This window comes from Antennarius striatus, chromosome 2, assembly GCF_040054535.1.
Source record: "Antennarius striatus isolate MH-2024 chromosome 2, ASM4005453v1, whole genome shotgun sequence".
Taxonomy (NCBI): Eukaryota; Metazoa; Chordata; class Actinopteri; order Lophiiformes; family Antennariidae; genus Antennarius; species Antennarius striatus.
The window spans coordinates 28,926,753-28,948,048 of NC_090777.1; the positions used below are offsets into that span (position 1 = coordinate 28,926,753).

General features: G+C 41.0%; 1 protein-coding gene across 1 annotated transcript in view; it reads right to left on the reverse strand.

The window, feature by feature from the left end:
- LOC137608772 (dedicator of cytokinesis protein 3-like) overlaps positions 1-16,901 on the reverse strand; it is a 40,830-nt gene extending 23,929 nt beyond the window's left edge. Inside the window, exons 1-11 of the mRNA XM_068335348.1 lie at positions 16,865-16,901; positions 11,283-11,366; positions 9,690-9,730; positions 8,293-8,348; positions 6,082-6,178; positions 3,755-3,903; positions 2,573-2,657; positions 1,289-1,330; positions 372-526; positions 197-278; positions 7-67 (exon numbers count right to left, since the gene is read on the reverse strand). Of these exons, the coding sequence (XP_068191449.1) occupies positions 7-67; positions 197-278; positions 372-526; positions 1,289-1,330; positions 2,573-2,657; positions 3,755-3,903; positions 6,082-6,178; positions 8,293-8,348; positions 9,690-9,730; positions 11,283-11,366; positions 16,865-16,901 (889 nt within the window). The remainder of the gene's footprint in view (positions 1-6; positions 68-196; positions 279-371; positions 527-1,288; positions 1,331-2,572; positions 2,658-3,754; positions 3,904-6,081; positions 6,179-8,292; positions 8,349-9,689; positions 9,731-11,282; positions 11,367-16,864) is intronic.
- Between the last annotated feature and the right edge of the window lie 4,395 nt (positions 16,902-21,296).

Sequence of the window (21,296 nt, forward strand, 5' to 3'; positions counted from 1 at the left end):
ATTTACCAGTTCTTACGACGTGTGCAACAATATACAGGTCTCTCTTCAAGTCTTTACTGCTTAGGTCCTGAAGAGGAATCAGACGCGTTAGTCTCCTAAATTTTAATTTCAAATTTAATTTTTAAAAATTAAATTAAAAACAAAAATCTGAAGCACAAATCATCTGCTTTCATGTCTTTGAAGGGAAACATCTCACCGTGAAGAGAGCACACAGGCGATCCGCCTTCTCTGGATTCTTTGGTCCTCCGTTTTTGTTCAGTTTCACCATGAACTTCTCACTGTGAAAGAATCCAGAGCGTCAGTCTTTGACAGAACGCTGCGGTCATACGCGGCGTACGCTGAAGCATCGCGCTGACACTCCTCTCTCTTACCTGATCTGTTTGGCCTCACGGGTGTCGTACAGGAAGAAGAAGACGTCGGCGTCCTCGCTGATGCTGTTGTAAGTGAAGCTCTTCAGGTTGATGAAGAGGTGGTGCGACACAGGAACACGGCAGCCGTCGCCGTGGCGCTGTCTCGAGTTGTCAGCCTGGGAATAAAAACAAGAAAGCAAGACGGATCCAGACAGGTCCACCACTGTACTGCATATCAATATATCTAATTTAACAGATCAATGGGGCTACAGTGAATGAAGAATAATCCATTCACATGTTGCGCCGTGCAATTATTAAAACAAAAAGATGCAAATTTCTCCTTTTTTTTTTTTCATTTTTATGTTTTTATTTCAATTTTCAACTTTAAGAAACACCGCCACCAATGACAGCAACTACAAGAACAACGACAAAAAAAGGGAGAGAAAGAAAATAAAGGAGTGTCTTTGCAGGCCCATTTGTAGGCCCGTTTGCTGCATCTGATCCAGAAATTACACGTTTAAAACAGGCGTCTGTTAATGGAACCAAAATGGAACAAGGATTTAAACAGAGTGAATTTGTGGCCACTTCTCGACACGTATGTAGTCCCAACGGGAAACGATCCACTCCGGATGAGCCGGTGTAAGGTTTTCATGGAGCTCGAGCAGTGACACCTTGTAATTAAATTTTCATAGCAAGGCTTTATTATCCTACAATGTTTTATCCACCTCTAGTGCAATTAGAGAAAATTCTAGATCACAGTATTACAAGCAGCCAAAAGCCAAAGAGTCAAATGTGATAACCGTAGAGTCACAGTTGGAGTTCTCTGACTTTAGACAACTAATTTGGTTTAGAAAAGAAACAAAAAAGGAGATTTGAAGAGACTGGCACATCATGAAATGCTTAATTCATCCCATATAACAGCTTTAGAAAGACTATACCTGGTTTGTGCTTTGTTGGCCACAGTGTCTGCTGGAAACGTGCTGAAAAAAAAAAGTGAAATTCAAAGAAAAGGCGTCAGTCGTTCCATTCTTTACTCTTCCCACACTCTTATTTATCTTATAGCAGCTTCAGACACACACCACCTGAGTAACGCCTCGATCTGCGCTTCAGATATTTCACCTACGCACATTGCTGGGTGGCTATACTACTTCTCCCACATGAGGAAAAAAACATGAGAATGTGGGAGAGGAGAGGACAAAGTCAGCATCGCCCACACACACACACACACACACACACACACACAAACACACACACACACACACACACACACACACACACACACCTCTCAGCTGAGAAAGCGAAAAGAACTCCTCTACTCCCCGTACCTGTAGAGGTGCCAAGGCCATGTGCCATGCCAAAAGCAAGCTGACTTTCATCAACAGCGTCAGGCGGTGGGTTTTTTTTTTTTTCTTGTTTTTTTTGGAAAGAACAATGTCGTCATTTCTGGGCAACATATTTACTGCAGAAATATTTATATTTACACGTGTAAAGCTTCTAAACATGGCGATGGGATAACGGAGGCTGCAGGGCAGTTGGAAAGCGTTTTGATCAGCATGTGGCGCTTCTGACCAGTAAAGGATTCTCTCCTAGAAAGTCCCCAGCAGAGGATTTCTTCACATCTGTGCTGTTAATGCATGTTTCTAAAATTGGCTCCGCTTCAGCTTCAGTCCCATATCGCTCAAATACATCCGACGCCTGATTTATTCATGTACGTATGTCTCCAGAGCGGTTGTCGGTTTTGATGCAACCAATGATAAAATATGTAATTTCTTTAAAATAATAATGTTAAAAAATTCATTTGCGTGCATTTTTTCTCCCATAACCTCACCTGGTCTTGTCACTTTACATTACGTCTGCTTTGCTAGATCAGAATCACGTGAGGAAAAGGAACATGAGCATAAAGGGTAGGTCACATGAGGTAGTTCCAGCAGCTGCATTGTGCCGCCGCTCTCCTGTGAGCACCCCTTTTTTTTTTTTTTTGGATGACTTGATAATCAGTACATTTACACATCCCTACACATCCAACAACACTTCCTTACATGCAAAATCAAGGTTTGCACAGAGAAAAACACGGCGAGTAAACTCAACTTTATAGCACGTAAGCATAATCATTCCAATTGCAGAATTATTGTTAAATCACTGTACTGCACTTCATTTGTTAAATTTCATATAATAAATTCTACCGCATGCAGTAAATTCAAGATAAATCCCACTAAACGTACCAGTTTGTACAGCTCTGATATGCTGATCTGGTCTGGTTCCACCATTTCAAACTCTTTTCTGGGGACAAGGTCTAAGCCAAGGTGCCTGGAGAAAGAGGGATTAAGATTATATATGGCTGAAACATATTCAAAATAATAATGACACTTACTGTTATTTCCCAATGGGTCTACTTTAATCTCATATCTGAGCATCGACGTTGCTGCAGCATCGAAATCTATGATATATATCTCTCTCAAAGGAGCCATTTTTCTACTCTCACTGTCATCAGAAATGTAACAGAGTAAAACTGTAACGTAATATAAATTGTAATCTACAAGAGAAGTGATAAAGTGAATACTGCAGTCCATATAAACTGTACTCCATGCAGCTGCGGATGAATTATTTAAACAGTATTCTCCATGTTCCTGGCTCCGGTGGACGGCTTTTACATTACACCCGTGCTTCACTCCAGACCCAACCCGGTGACACGCGTGTGGAAACATCGGAATCTTGTAGCAGGACTGTGGATTTATGGTTTCAAACAGTTCATAACCACTTAACATGAGGTTAAGTACAGGACTGACGTGAGTGTATTTTGTTACCACACACCTCTGCTAGCTCTGTTACCCTTCACACAATGCTGTGCCCTGAAATCACGGAGCACCATCATCACCGCTGCTGTGATCTTTTGACCATGAAATTAGATCACAGCATCTCTCATGTTACTGTAGAGCAGAGAGCACTGACCTGAACATGCACAGTGTAAAATACAGTGCATTTCAGAGCTCTTTCTGAAGTTATTACATACGACCAACCCAGTGATGTAATTCAAAGCGAATGTCTCTCTATGTGCAATCGTGCCATGAATCTTATATTAGAGTCACAGATGGCTCGTCTGCATTAAGCTCTTCCTTAGCGATCGTGTTTGTCTCCGTTATGGATGCCTTTCATAGCTCAGTTGGATGGAGTTGGCAACTGTAAGACTATGGTTTTACAGTTCCTCGGGGGGGTATGCGTATTGACTTTAAGCCGCTTGAGATTCACTCATCTGCTAAATAACCATGAAATTACATCATAGAGGACTCTATTACGCTCCCACTCAGGCAGTGCATTAGATCTCTACAGAGCAAAAGAAATATAACATTGTTTTGTAGCCGGCATTAAAACATTTTTTTTAATTTTTATCGAGCACGCTGACTCACTCGTTGCCCCAGTCGAGTCGTACAGTGATGTGCCGCTTGATCTCACGAGTCTGATCCTGGGCGAGGTGACCCTGGATCAGCTGCCGACGCAGGTCGATGAGCTCGTTCATCACATGACGCAGCTTATGGAATAGGTCCACCTTGTGTTTCTGTTGGGGAAGCCAAAACAGATAATGTAATGTCCTCATCCTGCAGGATTCAAAAAAAGGCTATTAATGAATGCACGCGATGTCATCAGTTGCCCTGGGAGAAATGTGCAAATGGGCGTCTGATATCAGAATCTGTTGATTAATCTAAACCACATATGTCAAACCCAAGGGCCGGGGGCCAAATGTGGCCCGCCACATCATCCTATGTGGCCCACAAGAGCATAAAAGGTGGGTGCCTAAAAATAAAAAGGTCAAAAACGTGCTTTAACCTAAAACTACATTTCCCACAATGCAGTAGTTCAGCCCATTTTAACTCTGACAAAAACGTTTTGAACGAAGTTAACGTCCTAACTTGTGTCTGATGTTATTTTTCTTTATTGATTGATAGTTTGATCCTTGATTGATGGAGTTCTGTGGGTTTAATAACCTGACAAATTAAAAGGATTTATGTTAGAACAGAGAAACAAACATATTTTTTCTGTGTAACTGTAATGTTTGTCACTTGAATAAGAAATAAATTTAGAATTATTTAACATTAAGAAGTAGTTACATATATTTAACTTTACATTTAGTGACATTTAGTTACATTTATTAGTTACATCTGGCCCTTGGAGGACAGCCGTCATGCTGATGTGGCCCTCGGTGAAAATAGAATAGAATAGAATAGAATAGAATAGAATAGAATAGAATAGAATAGAATAGAATAGAATAGAATAGAATAGAATAGAATAGAATAGAATAGAATAGAATAGAATAGAAAGCCTTTATTGTCACTTTGGGCAACCCCTAGCAGTCCAATAATTAAACAGTAGAAAAGAGTAAGAATAAAATACAAATACAAGTATTTACAATCATTATGCTTCTGATTATTTACAGGTGTATATATCTACATTCTAAAATGTGTTTGACACCCCTGATCTAAACACATATTGAGACCAAGAGGTGAAGATAAATGAAGCAAAAAATGTAAAATAATGTAAAATTTAATCTCCATCTTTTATAGACTATTTAAACAGCAGTTTAAACTGGAACACTCTCTGTCCTCCCCTACGACCTGATCAGTCCACATTCCCTCCCAGGTCTGTTTACGTAAATGCAAAGATTAAGCACCGCCAACAAAGCCCATGTAAATTTAATGAGGATAAACACGGCATGTTCTCAGAGGCTGATAGCTGCAGAAACAGAAAGATTTTGTCAGGTTGATGAGCCCTTAAAGACATCGACTCTGTGGGCCTAATTAGAAGAGACACACACTTATGCAGAGGCCATTGCTCCTTGAAGTAATACCATGAATTGTAATTGGCAACAATAAGGTAAAATGGATCAACATCTAGCCAATGCTAAATCCTGTTATTACGGCGCAACCGTGGCAACATGGTCCATATCACACAGGGTGCGAGCACCAAAAAAGGACTGTTAAATCAGCGCTTCACATTAGTCGAGCTTCAGAGGAAGTTACATCACCACACAAATGCCTCGGGCTCTTTAATTGCTTAGAGCATGAACAGTCCTCATTGAGAGGTTATGTAAAAACTTGCTGCAGGCTCTGCAACATATCCACTTAGCTCCAAACTCAAAAAAAAAAAAAAACCTCTACCAACCACTTCTGTCTGCCTCCTCGACGTTGCAGCGAGATTAAGGATGCTTTAGGTTTTTCCAGTAATCACTTTTGCCCCCCAAGTAAAAGCAGAGAGAAGGTGGTTGAGCTGTCGAGATCTTAAGACGATGCAGGAACCAGGAGCGGCGTGCAAAGGATCAATCAATAAATGAATGACAGGGGATGAAATCGCATATGACAGGTCTGTAGGCCATTATGTGTGACCGACCACCACGTCTGTTCATCCACAGATCGGGTATGAAAATGTGGGGCGACAGTCAGGGTGATATTCATTGCATGTTTGGGTCAAACCTCCAGATATTTACTCCCCCCTTCCTGGTGGATTAAGCACCGCCAGGTGTTTGAATTATATGTGAGAAAGAAGAAGAAACACGTAGTGAAAAAGACCCCTCCATCCCCCGTAGGCAGATACCGCTGGGAAAAAAAAACAATGGATGTAATTTATTTTTTTTGCAAAAGTTGTTATATCCACAGCTCCCTTGGAAATCTTGTCCATGTTAGTCTCGCATTTATTGCTTAGTGTTTTGTTCCTGATGACTGATATTGGTTGCGTTACTGACCACATAGAGCTGCTTCCACATGACACCCCATTCCTGCAGTGTGGAAGTGGTCTCTGTAATAATGGGGTCCTCGAGGGGCACCACCGTCTCGCACAGCCTGGAGAAAGAAAATAAAACCACATGTGTGAATGTGAAAGCACTGCAGGAAACCCTCATGAGTAGCAGAGTGATAATGGATCGCTGTCATCACTGTTAGAATACCTCTACACCACATGTGTCAAACTCAAGGCCCGGGGGCCAAATGTGGCCCTCCACTTTATTTTATGTGGCCCGCATAAAAGGTCAGTGTCTAAAAATAAATAGGACAAAAGGGCCTTTTGACCAAAACTACATTTCCCACAATGCAATAATTCAGCCCATTTCAACTTTGACAAAAAAATTTTGAACAAAGTTCACGTCCAAACTTGTGTTTGATGTTATTTTTCTTTATTCGTTGGATAGTTTGATCCTTGATTGATGGAGTTTCGTAGGTTTAATAAAGTGAAAGATTAATAGTATTTATGTTAAAACAGAGAAACAAACAATTTTTTTCTGTTTAACTGTAATGTTTGTAACTTGAATGAGTAATAAATTTAGTTATTCTGTATTCTGGGCGCATTCTTGCATGTGGCCACAGAGGGCGCTGTTGTACACACTTCTATTCACCCACACAGATATGAGGAGAACATCCAAATACCACACAGAGAGAAAAATCCAGAGATCTTCTTGTTATGAGGCAACACAGCTGCCCACTAGACCACCATGCAACCCTCTGCAAAAAATGGTTTTAATATTTTATCACAGCTTTTTTGCAGCAGGGAAAGCATCTCCTGCCGTTCCACTAGGAGTAGGGGTGATTATCTTCAGAGAGCTGCAGGAAGACAGTAGGTGTGCCACCTCATTAACTCCATGAGACAGCAAAGCAGATTTCCTAGAGTGCAACTCCTGGAGTGAGAAAGTATAATAATGCAAATTTCCAAAGCCGTACTTTTAATTGTTTAAGTAGAAGTAAGAGGCCTGCTGCTATTCGCCGGCTCGACTGGAGGGCGATGATATAACAGCAAACTCCCAGTCGACACCGAGCCACGGATCCCAGCCTACAGATCTAACGTCCATGAGTTCAGGCTGATAAAGGACTCGGCTGCCTGCTTTTGTCTTTGCTTTTATTCCGCCCTTTGTGACGGGAACTGAAGATGACCGCTGTGTGTGAGTGTGAGCATGCAGTCAGCAGCGCTCTCATGACGATCGCCTTGAAGTTTGGACAGTCACGAATCGTCATGCCCTGACATTGATCAGAACCCGGATCACACGCCCTGCATACCGAGAGCCAGAAAGGAATGGAGACAACTGTTTTTGTCACCACTGTTCAGAGTAATATTCCAGAATGTGACAGGTGGAAGAATGAAATGTATCATTATGGTGGATGTGATGGATGGGGATAAGATATAACTGCCCACGTTTACATTTTACATTTATCTTTTGAGGTTTTTCTCTGAAAGACGTGACAAATGTACTGACAGTTACTCCAGATGGCAGCTGCTTCCACACACACAGTATTCCGTTAATTCTTCACCGCTGACTATAATTAAAATGTCTTCATGTGAACCCTATCAGTGTTTCGTGTGTTTATTCAAATTTGTTCAGAGCGCATTACGAACAGACTTCCATGACAGAGACTATGTTCTCTACATTTTTGTCCTCTGTTTGTCAGGATTATGTTTTCTCTGTTGTATGTCTGTTTTGTTCGTTTGTTATCCATCGTTCTGCAGAACTGCGCAAAAACTACTTTCCCTGAAACTTGGTGGGAGGATCATGCAGAGAGGAAAAACTTGTTAAACAGTGCTTTTATCACCAGTCTGTACAAAATAACTTGCTGTATTTTAATGAAACTTCATAGTACATTCCATTTTGGAGAGGATTCAGGTAAAAAGGGATTTTTTTTTTCCTATGGTGAAAAACACCAGAGGTTAAAGTCTAAAGTATTTTTTAATCTTTGTAATATTATGATAAAACTACCAGATGAATTGCTATGAAACCAGGTGGGAGGATGGGATTTGTGCTTTGGACAAAAATAATCATATTTTGGTTAAAAGTGTGAATTCATTGACTTGGTTTAACTTTGTGAGACACAGTGAGGTATAAAAATATTTCTTCAAGGCTCAAAATGGATGACTGCATCTTTATGTTTCATGGAACGCACTCGCAAATAAAAACACTTTACATACGACTTACCCTCTGTTGGTCACTGTGGATTTCTTTAAATGGACATAGCTGACTGGGAAAATACCCTGAGGACAAAGGAAGGAGAAAAGATGTCATTCTTCTAATTTATCTTCAAAATATGAAAGAAATAAAATATATTTAAATTTTAAATTTAACTAACTTTTGCTTATTTCTGCAGCCTGGGAAAAAAAATGCAAGAAATCTGCCAATAACTCATTGTGTTGTCAATAAATGTGCTGCTGAATTCAAAAATCACACTTCCCTTCTATGTATTCTGCCATATCTGAGTCGCTGCCTGCTCACACATCAAATATCAATCTGTGGAGACTACAAGCGGCAGAACGTTCCTGAGGCCGGGTGTGGATTGGCTTTAAAGGAGAAGGGCAGCAGACTGGAGCCAAATGCCACCCTAGAAGTTCATCTTTTCTTGTAATAATCTACCAGATGTGAAGAATTGGCCACAGTAAGCGCAACTAATTCTCTCAGCACACAGAGAGTATGGGGGCGAGTGAATGTGGGCAGCGGAGTACATAACAAAATGGAGGGGCGTTAGTAGGAACTGTAAATAGCTGATGAGAGTAGAGAACAGCACATACGTGTAGCTGCTAACAGCTACCTTCACCAGGACTGGATGGCATATGAGCTCTATATTCCAAATTTTATAATTATAAATCCCAGTTACTAAGCAATGAAACCTCAAACATATAAGAACCAAAAAACACGATTGATCTGACAACAAAGATTGCTTTATTAGTTCTGTCTGTGTTAGCCCCCCCCCCCTTAAAATAACACCGCAACTATACAGTAGATTATTAATTGCACCATCTGCTGGCTGAAAGTCAAAAGAATGAAATTCTAAATTCTAAGAATTTGAGAAAACAGCAAAGAAACCAATGAGCACTAAGTCAGCTTGGTGCTCCTCTGATCTCTACCTTCATGCCTTCAAATCAGAGATGCGTGTTCAGTGTAACTCTATTAACATGTGCATTTTCTATTATTACATGATCTCACTTTTTTTTCTCACCATTAGTAAAATAACACCTTGATTCCCCACATGCGCGCTTTCACACAATGAGGAATGGGATTGGTTGACGGTGTCTTTGTGAAGGAACCTCAGGAAATCCAGGTCAGGCGATTTCTATATTTATCTAATCAAAGCTGCATCCGATAAGTTGATCAGTCATTAAGGTCTTTGTTGTCTAGACAGGTTATTTCTGGGATGCACATCCCTCACATCACGGAAAAGCTTTTGATGAAACCTTCATGAGACCGTTTTGTGTCACAAGGTGACCGGTTTTAAATATGTTTCCATGACAAAATCTTTTCTTTTTCTTATTTATTATTTATTTGCAATGAAGGAATAATAAATGCAGAGTCAAACCGGTAATCTTTGCTGCTCTAATTACCTTGATAGAAGGCTTCTTGGTGGAAAAGCCTCTGTACCAACCTGAAGGAAGAGCAAAGTGCACATCAGAAAACCTCCTGTTTGTGTACACACTGTTGCTATGACAACATTTAGCTCAGTGCTACCCTCTTATAATGGCTTTTCATCATAATTTTTAAAAAGATATGTTAGTTAAGTTTAGTCTTCAACTAGAAGAATAAATATAATGTAATAATAATACAGATATGTAATATAATTATATATAAATATAATATAAAATAAATATAATAAAAGAATCTTGCTTCAACCAACCTAGCCTAGCCTGGCTAGCCTATTGCTGCATTTGCTAAATCAAATTAAATATTATTTTTATTTAAATATCTGAAAATTTTAAAATAAAATTGATATAAGCAAAAATAAAATTCGAAGTTATTTATTGCACATTTTGTTTCTTTTGTTAATGAATAAATACACTCAAAATAAGTGTGTGGAAACCCGAAGAGGTCGCGTGACCATGACTGTAACGGCGGAATACAAAAAGAGTAATTACACTCCATGAATGTGAAAAAGAAACCAAATGAAGTGATAAACAAAAGATCTGCAAAAACATTTTAATCAGTCAAATTAACATTTTGACATATTGAAATGTCATTTCCACTACTCAGAACTAAATTGCGACTACTCGGCTCAGCTGATTAAATGTTAGAAGGTCTTGCCATTTAACACCTGTGCAGGATTATTTACATGAAAAGAACATCTTTGCATCATAAACAAAACATCAATGGGCCCTTTTTAAATATCACCATTATTCTTCGGTACCACCGTAATGTGACTCCACTAATTTCGTCAAAACGTTACAATAAAACTGATTTGTGAATTCTTCTCGATAATTAATACAAAATCAGATTTTTTTTGACTGATTCTTGATTCCATTATTAGAAATGAGCTCTAGACTGGTGGTAATACAGGGGCGTAAACAGGACCGGGCTACCTGAGTCCTCAGCCCCACCAGGACCCCATCAGACAAAAAGGGAAGGTCTGTACAAATTATAAATGAATATGGCGACTACACAACCACATTCTGCCAGCAGACCATTATATTCAGGAAATGAGGCAGAGGACTGTTAAAACATATAAAACAAAGATCCACTGAAGAATGAATCTCAGTGGGCCGACCACGTCTGGTGAGAGATGTTAGCATACGTACTTCATGAATGGTAAACCACATGTCAGCATCAGCCTGATGAGGTTCAGAAGTATCTTTATAAAGCTGATGATCTATGAAGTCATTTTGTAATGCATAAAAAACCTGATTTTTATACACTTTGAATGTTTTTTTCAGAACATTACCTCCATTTTCATGATGTTAAACCAACAGACGTGGCGTCAAAAAGAATCTTCTTTAAGAATTCATTATATCAAACTGTAAAAATGAATATTAAACCCATATTTCAAAACACTGGGATTTAAAGGACGTTTCAATGTCTTGTCTGTGCTGGTAAGAGAAATGTAGAATCATGTGTGTGTTTTTAATCGAAGTGGATAGACCCCCAACTCCACAACGTTCCTAAATACTTGTGCAGTTCTGTGTAAAGAATATTCTTAAATAATTTACCTTCACTCTTTTCCAGGATCTGAACAGTTTCCCCGATCTCCAGGATCAGGGCCTGACATATTGGTGACCGGAAGTTGCAGATCACTACAAAAAAAGATGAAAAGAACAACAAATCATGAGACACCGGGGCTGAAAATCAAATCCTATGATCAATAACCTTACTTGAATATTGATATATCACCAAAAAGGACCTCAGCTCATTCTGATCATTGTTCTCTCTCATTAAACAAAGTGGCCTCCTGTACGTTATTGTTCCTCCCCATTGTAAGTGTTTAGGGGTTATACAGTAGAACCACTTTTAATGAGCTGCTTAATGCAAACATCTGAACACGGTGTCGCGTAGGAGTCACTGTTTTGCATCTGTAAACAAGTAAACAACCCAGAAGTGGATAGGCATTTTATTAAGCAATTGTTTCTTAAGCGGTAGGATTTTTGTGCAATGTTAATTTAATTGAGCTCTAGAGCCCGCACAAAAGGCCAAGTATCACAGCTAAATGCTGCTTAATCATCAGCTGGTATTAGCATAAATCTACCATGCCACCTTCTTTCTTCTATCTTTTTTATTTTATTTTTTTTCTTCTTGGATCATAAACAGAAACATCTTGTCATCTTGGATGTGCTTTTATCTGTGCGACGGCACCCCACAAAGCCACGCGGCGCCCTGCATGAAAACGTCAGCGAAGACAAACTTGTTTAATACGACAGGGCTCCACCGACAATTTCAAAAAACCTACAAATGGTGGCCCTTCAAGGGGGGGTTTGGTGTGAATCACTATGCTAATGAACTAGCCAGGGGACCCAGTGAGGAGGAGGAGGAGGAGGAGGAAGGGGTTGGGCTCGGCTATGTCGTCTGCTCCAGGATAACAAGTGCTTGATTCCTGTGCTCGGGTAACTATAGCAACAGATCATCCACAAACTGAAGGGCTCTCTTTCTTCACTGTAACTGCTGCAGGGATCTGGGCATTATAAAATGGCAAGCTTATGGATGCCTCATGGCATCAGAGCTCAAGTGTATTCGCCATGTATTACTAAGGGATTGATGGATGAACTTAAAGAGCCTCCTTGTCACCTTTTTTTCCAGCCGCCTCAGGCCCCCCCCGGTTCCAGCCAGGGCTGAGTATTTCCTATTTGAGGGGGCCTATTCTTTAATGGCCTCTCTTTCATTTGAATTGCAAAAACCTGCACTCGCACCATTTGAAAGAAAACTCTTGAGCGAACAGAACAAAATGAGACTGTCACGTCTGATAGGGAGAAAGATGGGGCATCAAACAGGCTGATATTCTCATAGCCCTACCGCGCAAAACCTCCAAGCTGTGTGTCTAAAAGCAGCTCAACATTAGCATGTTCTCAAAGCAACAGCGACTAATTCATCTTTAGACTTCCGACACGTTGAACGTAGGATGTTGGAAGAACTGATGGAACACACGGGAGAAAAACGCTGGGATAACAGAGCAACTCTCCTCAGCAACAGCAGCGCATCCATCCAGACCATCCCTTTATTTAATCTCATTCATGGCCCATATGGCGCTTTATTGTATAACCAGTAACTCACTGGGAGGAATTATTGTGCTCAGGCACTGGAGGAGACTCGTGCTCCCCTCCACTTCCTCTCCATTCACCACAGCCATTGTTCTCTATGTGACAAGTCATGCGGAAGGTTAACACAACTCCAACATCACATCTATTCATTCACTCATGAACTATGAAACACATTTGTCAGTTTGCGGTAACAGCTTTTAAAAGGTGGTTGTGTGTCATTTTTTCTATGTCACTGTGGGAAATTTGGCTTGCAATAAAAAAAATATAACATTTTCTTTTCCAGCTGCTCTCACACATTAACAGATGTAAGTGTATGAGATGAGATGAGATGAAATGAAATGAGATGAGATGAGATGAGATGAACTAAAATGCAGAGAAGAAGAAGAAAAAGAAGACAGTATAACAGCAACAGAAGGTAGCCACAGAGAATGGAAAAATAGGCATAAGGTAAAATCTGAGTTAAAAATAATGACACCAAACTTGAGATGATTACAAAAGCTTTTGCTTTGGGAGCCAGAAAAAAATCAAGTCTGTGAAAACAGTTTGCTGCTATGTTCCCTGGAATCGTCCTAATCTGGATTATTGATTTCCTACTTGTGTAGTATTTACGGTTCATTTCTTTTAATTGCATGTGTTGCCTCTTCAATGCCGCTGGTAACACGTGGTAAAATAAGCGTAGAGTACATTACTTTAGATTTAAAGCTTCAGACATCACATCATGGTTACATCATAAATATTTGTGATTTAACTCAAAGTACACAACATTCTTTGTGTTGAATCTGCCAGGAGTTTTTCAATGCTCGAAAACAGTCTCTTAAGAGTCCAGTTTTTCTGTGTTGGCGTGATGTGAGAACAGAAGCTTGAAACTGATTTTCTATGAGCGAAAAAGAAAAAAGAAAAAACATGGCAAAGTGGAGCCATGATGTAGAAAGGGAGAGTTGTAGCGCTGCAAACACGGCCTCCGTGTTGAGTGGTTTGTCCTTTATGACAGGAACAAACACGCATCATAATAACTGAAAAGTTTGAATGTGTTGGAGTCGTAGGACTGTGTGTTTGAGGGAGACCTGCTTCGAACCATTTCCTCATTCTTCTATCATATATATATATATATATATATATATATATATAAAGAGAGAAGAATAAAGATCCACATTCTGCCATGTCTTGAAAAATGCTAGTAATATAGTTCAGCTAGAAATACAACAGCTACGTGTCCTGGTGACCTTGCTTTAGACTCAGAATGAGACACAAACTGTGCAAAGACCCCCCAGGGGGAAAATGTTCTGCAAAGAAGGCAGAGATGTTATCAAAAAGCTGCCAGTAAACACAATTATTACTTACAAATTTTACCTTTTTTTGTCCTTCCAGACAACTACAGTGATAATTACACAACCGCACTGAGAAAACGACGCACTGAACGTCTCAACGGCAGCGCAGAGACAAACTCATTTTCTTGGATTTCCTTTTTGCTGCAGTCTCACTAATAACTGGAAGGACTGAAGGCTGAGCTGACACCGTTCCAGCGACACGACGTGAGCACGCAGAGCGTGAATGTCCTGCTTTTCTGGCGCGAGCAGCCCAGTCCCAGAGCTCGCTAAAGTTAAAAATTACACAACGCTCTTTGGGCTTCGCCCACTGAGTCATGTTGTTCAAGCACGACTCGACTGCACATGTAGTTACTCAGAGAAATTACTGTGCTGAAGTATTGCCAAACTAAGGGATCATGTCGTGGAGGCAGAGGAGCTTTTCTTCTTTAAATTTATTCCCACATCTCAGATCAGGAATTACAGAAATCTAGAGATGCTCCTCAGCTGCAGGGTGTCCACAGTCACAGAATGAGATTTATCATAATGACCTTTAAAATGAGCTTGTATGAGTGATTATCATGCATGAAACAGGATGAGTGTGTATCGTGTGTATCGGTTAAAGTACAGGAAATTACAAGACGAGGTAACTTTCCTGTGCAGATGATATTAATGGTTAAAAAATGTAATGATGTCTCTAAAAACACCCTCAGATTGACCTCAGCTCCATCTATCTATGAATTTGATCCCAGATCTGTCCATTACATTAAAGGGGGGGGGTCTAGTCTCTTGATTGTTTTATATGCTACCAGTTTGTATCTAACAAACGTTCCATGTGGTGACAAAGCCAGCTGATTCATTCCATCTCTCTCATGTGGGCAGGTACTGACTTACAAACTCACACCAACGCTGGCAACAAAATATTACCTCCTTGGCCGGGGTGTTAAGAGAATGAACGAGTGAAACCAAACATTTGGAGATGATGACTTATTAGTGGATTAATGGTTTGACATTTGATCCACAAGTCGTGAAATTCCATATATATATTTTTTTTGGGGGGGGGGGGCACGACTGACGTTCTTAAATCTTACAATACAAATGAGTCATGAAATTGATGGAGGTTCTCTTTGGATAGGTAAAACATGTAAACAGAATTAGATGGCTAACATGACAATAAAGGCGTTTTGTGACGTTTTAAAGACACTGCATTGGTGTTCCCTTATGATTTTAAAATAATTAGAATTTAACTGGGGATTAAAATAATCAGCACTTGGAGTTCTGGGGTGGGAAGAGCTGGGGAGCACTAAGAAACACACATCCAACACACATGAGTGGTTTCATAAGAAAAAAAAAAGCCAGGGTAATAAGAGGAATGACGCCAGTTCCATCACAGAAACCACAGAGGATGCAGGAGAAGAACCGAACGCAGCCCCAAAGAGCAGCAGAGGATGCTGGAGAAATATTGACCCTCGATTATGAACATGTTATTTGAAGCGGAAGGGGGTGGGGGAAGTGGGGGGGTACTTTACAAGGTACTGTATGTACTGTGTCGATGCGGAGCGAGTGTGTCCACGCATTTCAGCACCGCGGACAGCGCCAGGTCACTCCGCAGCGACGGACGCGTAGGCAGAGAAGAACTGTTGCTTCACCACGCAAAATACCTCCTCCGTCCCTTCACAGCCCCCCCACGACGAAAAAAGAGCTGCAGTGATTCCATGATGGATGGATGGATGGATGGATGGATGGATGGATGGATGGATGGATGGATGAAATGATGCCACCAGAGAGGAAGGCTGGTGGATTTCCACCATCCTGCGGTCTTTCAGAAACGATTGTGGCAATTGCGCACTCACACACACACACACACACACACACACACACACACACACACACACACACACACACACACATAGTCTCTGTGTGTGCGTGTGTGTGTGTATTGAGAGGGGGTATCATGTTCTAACCCTTCAAGTGAAAAGCCGTAGAGCATCTGGACATGACTCACTCCCCTCTAATGAAACCCTCTAACGCACAATCATGCGCTTTGCACACTTTTGACGCACACTTGCGCTGCCATGACGGCAGCTTGTTGCGCTGTTTCCACCTTCACTTCATCTGACTGCACAACTCCGCGATATCTGTTCTTTTTTTTGTCGTCATGCGCCCCCATGCAGACAGGAAACACGGTGGAGGCCGCGTTCCTGCAGCAGCGCCGTAGTTTTCCGTCTACAGGTAGACGCCGGTCTACACCTGTTGGAAGGACGCGCACTAAGCGCCCCCCTGTGCTCACAGCTGGAATCGCATCTTATTTCCACCCCACTCCCCCATCACCACCCCCACCCCCCACCAGATATAAGAAGAAAAGGCTAAAATGCCAACCTGACGCATTTATTTTCCCACAGAACCACCACGCCGGGAGCAGAAGCCGGATTTAAAACCCCGCCTGGGGGTTGTTTACAGACCGCGATGGCATCTTGAAGGTGGTGGGTTTGGAGGCTGGAGCATCCCACGCAATTTCCCTTTCTATGCAGTCATTGGCCTTGTGCATCAGCCATTATAAGTGTATGTGTTTTTCACTGGGTGTAATGGGAATGAAGCAGGATTTCTAAAAACAAAACAAAACCCAAAACGGTCTGGATTGCTTTACGCGGAATGTCGAGGAACAAAACTGGATGATTGGTTTAAATACCCAGAACCCAAAGCGTCGTAAATTCACAATAACAAACGCAATCGACTCACCAACTCCGATCTTCTCCTCTTCTGTAGGTATCCACATAATTGGTTATTTTCCCTCCGGTAGAACAAACCACATTATGTCGAGATGTTGCTGCGAAAAACGAGCGATCCGCGCTGCTCACGCTACATGTCTGGACCGGAATCCTGACGTTTGTGCGAGCGAAAGGAGGATGGAGCGACATCCACGCCTCAGCATCTCCCCTCTATTATGTCCCGGTGTGTCTCCGGTCTGATGCAGTCTCCGTGTCCACCTCATAAAGCGCGCACACACACACACACACACACGCACACACACACACACACACGCTCTTTACGCACGGCGATCCCTTCGCTCTCCCAAACAGACGCGCTTCAGCTGATAACGGACTTCTTTTCCTAGAAGCTTATTTATTTCATTTCTTTGGGGGGGTTTTTTTTCTTCCTCTTTCTCACCCCCCTTTTTTTTCCTTCTTCTTTCCAGCCAATCGCGCTCGAGTCCAGCCAGCCCCCCCCCGCCTCCCAACACCCGTGGATCAGTCGGTAATAAGTGTCCGACTGTCGAGCTGATGCAAGAAAATAGGAAGAAAACTGCAACGGAACGCACGCTGCGCCATCTTCATGGTCGTCACATGACTCGTTTTGTCAACACTGATGTGTCAAGCATTTGCAAATATATGCGCCCCCCCTCCCTCTCTCTCTCCCCCCCCCCACCACCATCTCTCCCTGCGTGGAATCCATCACAAACACAACTGCATCCTTTCCAGGATGTTGGATTTTTTTATTTTTTATTTTTGATTGAATGTGAAGCTTTCGGGGATGCTGGCTATAAATTAGTCCCCGGTGTTAAATCGGGCCATGTGTGTGTTTGGGGGGTGGAGGGGGGGGGGGAGCACCTCCCGGTTGAGTCATCTCAGAGAAACGGACCCACTACCGGCACTGCTTTGTCATAGTGCAGTCATGTTCATTCCTAACGGCCATCCCATCTGATGGATCAGGCCGGATTTCCCATCAGACCCACATCACAGCAGCTCTGGGTGATTTATAGAAGCTGCTCACGTTAAATAAACCCTCCAGACTGAATGATGGTGGTATTTAATTGCCTATGACTTTTGCTAAATCACAACTTTACGTTGTTGGTTGATGTAAACCAGAGGGGGAAATGACCTGAGACACTCTGGACTTGATTTAAGACCAAATAAATGGATTTAATCTGGAGCAAAATTATTCAGAAGCTGTTGTTTATTGATTTTACTGGTTCTATATTCTATTTATCAGGTGTTTGCAATGACCAACTAACTCTAGAACAGTTATGATAGCTTAATTAAACAGATATATAACAGCTATAACAACAAAATGTGCTTCTTTTCCTCACTGCTGCAGCTTTAATGTGTTCAGCCCCCCAGTGATGAGCATCTACAGCACTTTGCGGAGACCCCTTTGCTTTATTGACCTGCTGCACACGTGATGCATACCCACAGACCACCAGAGGAATCTTAATCCACTCATCGTGGACAAACACCACCAGATCTCTAATATTACAGGTTTTGTGCTCTGATCGCCATTTTAAATCCCATCACAGATTTTCCATGGGATTAAAGTCTGTGATCGGTTATTGAAAATGGTTTAAAAATGGTTGGTTTTGCTGTTAAACCTAACACTAATACTAATATTTGCATAATGGGGTTTAACAAGTTTGTTTCCAGCTGAGAATTCAGGCTCTGGAATAATTTTCTTACCTCTGACAAGGAGATTAAGTGGTCAGATTAGTTTGCTATCTGTTATCAGGATTGTGCTGAAGCTGCTTGACAGATTTCATAAAACTATGTGGGTGGGTTTGGCGTGTGCCAGCGACTCAGCCAATCAATTCCGGAGCTGATGTGGATGAGAAGCAGAGCCAAGATTTTATTTGTTTGCTTTTTTAACTATATTAAAGATTGTACATGGGATTTTTCCCCCCAACATTTCAGTCTTTTACACATAAATCACCAGAGAGATTCGGATTGAATTCGGTTGAGGGGCTGGGTAAGTAGTGAGGAAGAGCTCATTACATTTTGGAGTGAATCCAGATGAAAAGGTGGCTTCAGGAGATTCATTGCATTTTAATCAATCACCATTTTAATCAATCACACTTAAACTACTTGACAAAACACCACGAACAGGGGAAGAAGAATGAGAATTAGCACAAAGCAGGGCCGACTGAACACAAAAAGGTCTCAATGTTGTTTCAACCGCCCGAAGTTACTGGGATTAAAACTCTAGTGTCAAACAAGTAGTTACAGTTTTTACTGTCTATTTAAAAACACTGACTCAAATTAATTACTGAAACGGACCTAAAATACCCACCATGCATTGCATTTTCAGAAGACAAGAGTTAGGCTATGGGCTGTTTGGCTCCCAGTGAGATGTGTGTGAACCAATGAGCTCCGTGACGACTGTACAGCGTTCTGTGTGGTTGAGTTTTATTACATGCTGGTTTATCTTGAAGTGATTCACTGCTGTGGGATGAACAGCTCACAGGGCTTGACTGTGAAGCTGTAGATCTTTAAAAAAAGACAAAGGTTTAATAAAGGTTTAATAAACCACAGAACATTGAAAAAAAACTTGCTTTAAACCTGATGTGTATACAGTATTAATCCAAAAAAGTTTGGTCACACAGAGTCTCACCCGTTTACTCAGTGGTTATTTTAGTGCACTAAGCTGTCTTGTCCCATAGACATGACAATCAGGGGCAGAGAAATAATGATTTGGTGAATTCAGTGAATTTTCGGTAGTGTGGGAGGGAGGGCAGTATTCAGCTGGGTAATTTCTTTCCATCACAGCGACACCGAGACTGACTCCCATCTGTCTATTACTTCAAGTGGAACACTGTGGGCGGTGTTCAAATCACATAAAGCTGGGGAAGTGTGGGAAATTTTAACTGTTAAATATGCATCAGAGCAAATAAACATATGAGACAAAAATCAAATGTGAGGAAAAGCATCCATAACATTAACGAAAAATGGACCTGAGTCACACGATGGCATGAAATCAGTAAAAACCTGACACCAAGCAGTAAAAATGGAAAATGTCTCATGCGTTTATGATTTTGAGAAAGCTGCGTCCACATGTGGCTCTGGCGCTGCAGTACTGCGATCATACGACACAGGTGACTGCAAACAGGTATCACCTCATACAGGAAGAGCTCCTATCGGCTTCAGTCTGCAGACAATAAGAGGCGGCTGAGGAGGCAATAAGAACGCTTTACCAACTCATCCATCACCTGCGTTCACACACACACATTCTTATTTACACTGTGCAGGATCATGCATTTCATGCAAACTGTATTTCCTGTACAAATAATCACTATGTCTACAGTTGATGCACATATTTTAGAAGATTAACTTATTTGGTTCTTCTTAATGTTATTTCAGTGGCAGTTTTAATGTGTTTTGTTATTAAATGTTGGGAGGCCACAGAAAATTTAGAAGTAAATCCCCATTTTCACAACTCAATCGAAAATAATCTAAATTTGTGGAGAAATATGTGATTATGAATATTTCATGACATATGTAGTCTAATCTGAACACAGGCGCTCCTCCGACTTAGTCCACAAACACACTTCCCACACTAGTTGTCGTCTCACTATTTTCTCCTCCAAACCAGCAGAGGAAACTTTTCTTAAGTCGCTGGAAAGCAGCGTTATCTTCACTGACAAGTAGATGACTTTCCTGCTATAGCTGATGCACACGATTGGAGACACTCTCTACACTTTAAGAGTCACATTATTATATTGAAGTCACCAGTTTTAACAGCTTATTTAATATGTAATCCATGCAGGCGCCGGTCACGCTTCATTAAAGAAACACACAACTGATTTTGCTGTTTTATTTATAGTAAAAATACTTTAGATACATACAAGCTGTACATGAACTGTTTCAAGAAAGTTAACATGGAAAAAAACGGCAAAATGAGTGGATTGAAGGCAAACAAATGAGAAAATGTTGACAAAATTACAACACTTAAAAGTGCGCCAGTACAAGGCATTTCTTTTTTAAATCTGTTCAATCCATCAGAAACAAAACTCTGAACACCATCTTTTATTTCTGGTTCTATTTAACTTTTAATATTTAGAACATCAAGGTTTAATTCCTATGTTTACTGTGTGAACAGTCCGAACCCAGAATCACAGCAAAAACTCTTCAGTTTTGAAAACAATTAAGTTAAATTTGATTGTTTTGGATGGACTTATGCCATTTTCAACAGCATGAAATCCTATAATCTTAAAAAGAAAAGAGAAAATAAATCAAAATCCATGCTTGGCAAAATAAAAGAATATAAGACAACGTAATGGGAGAGAGTTGTAAAGACCTCTGCATCAGTGAGCAGGTAGATGGTGTAGCTTTGCTAGAGTGGAAACACTAGTTCTATGACTTCAGAAGGCGATGGTGACAGATGGCACAGGTAGGTGTGTGTGTGT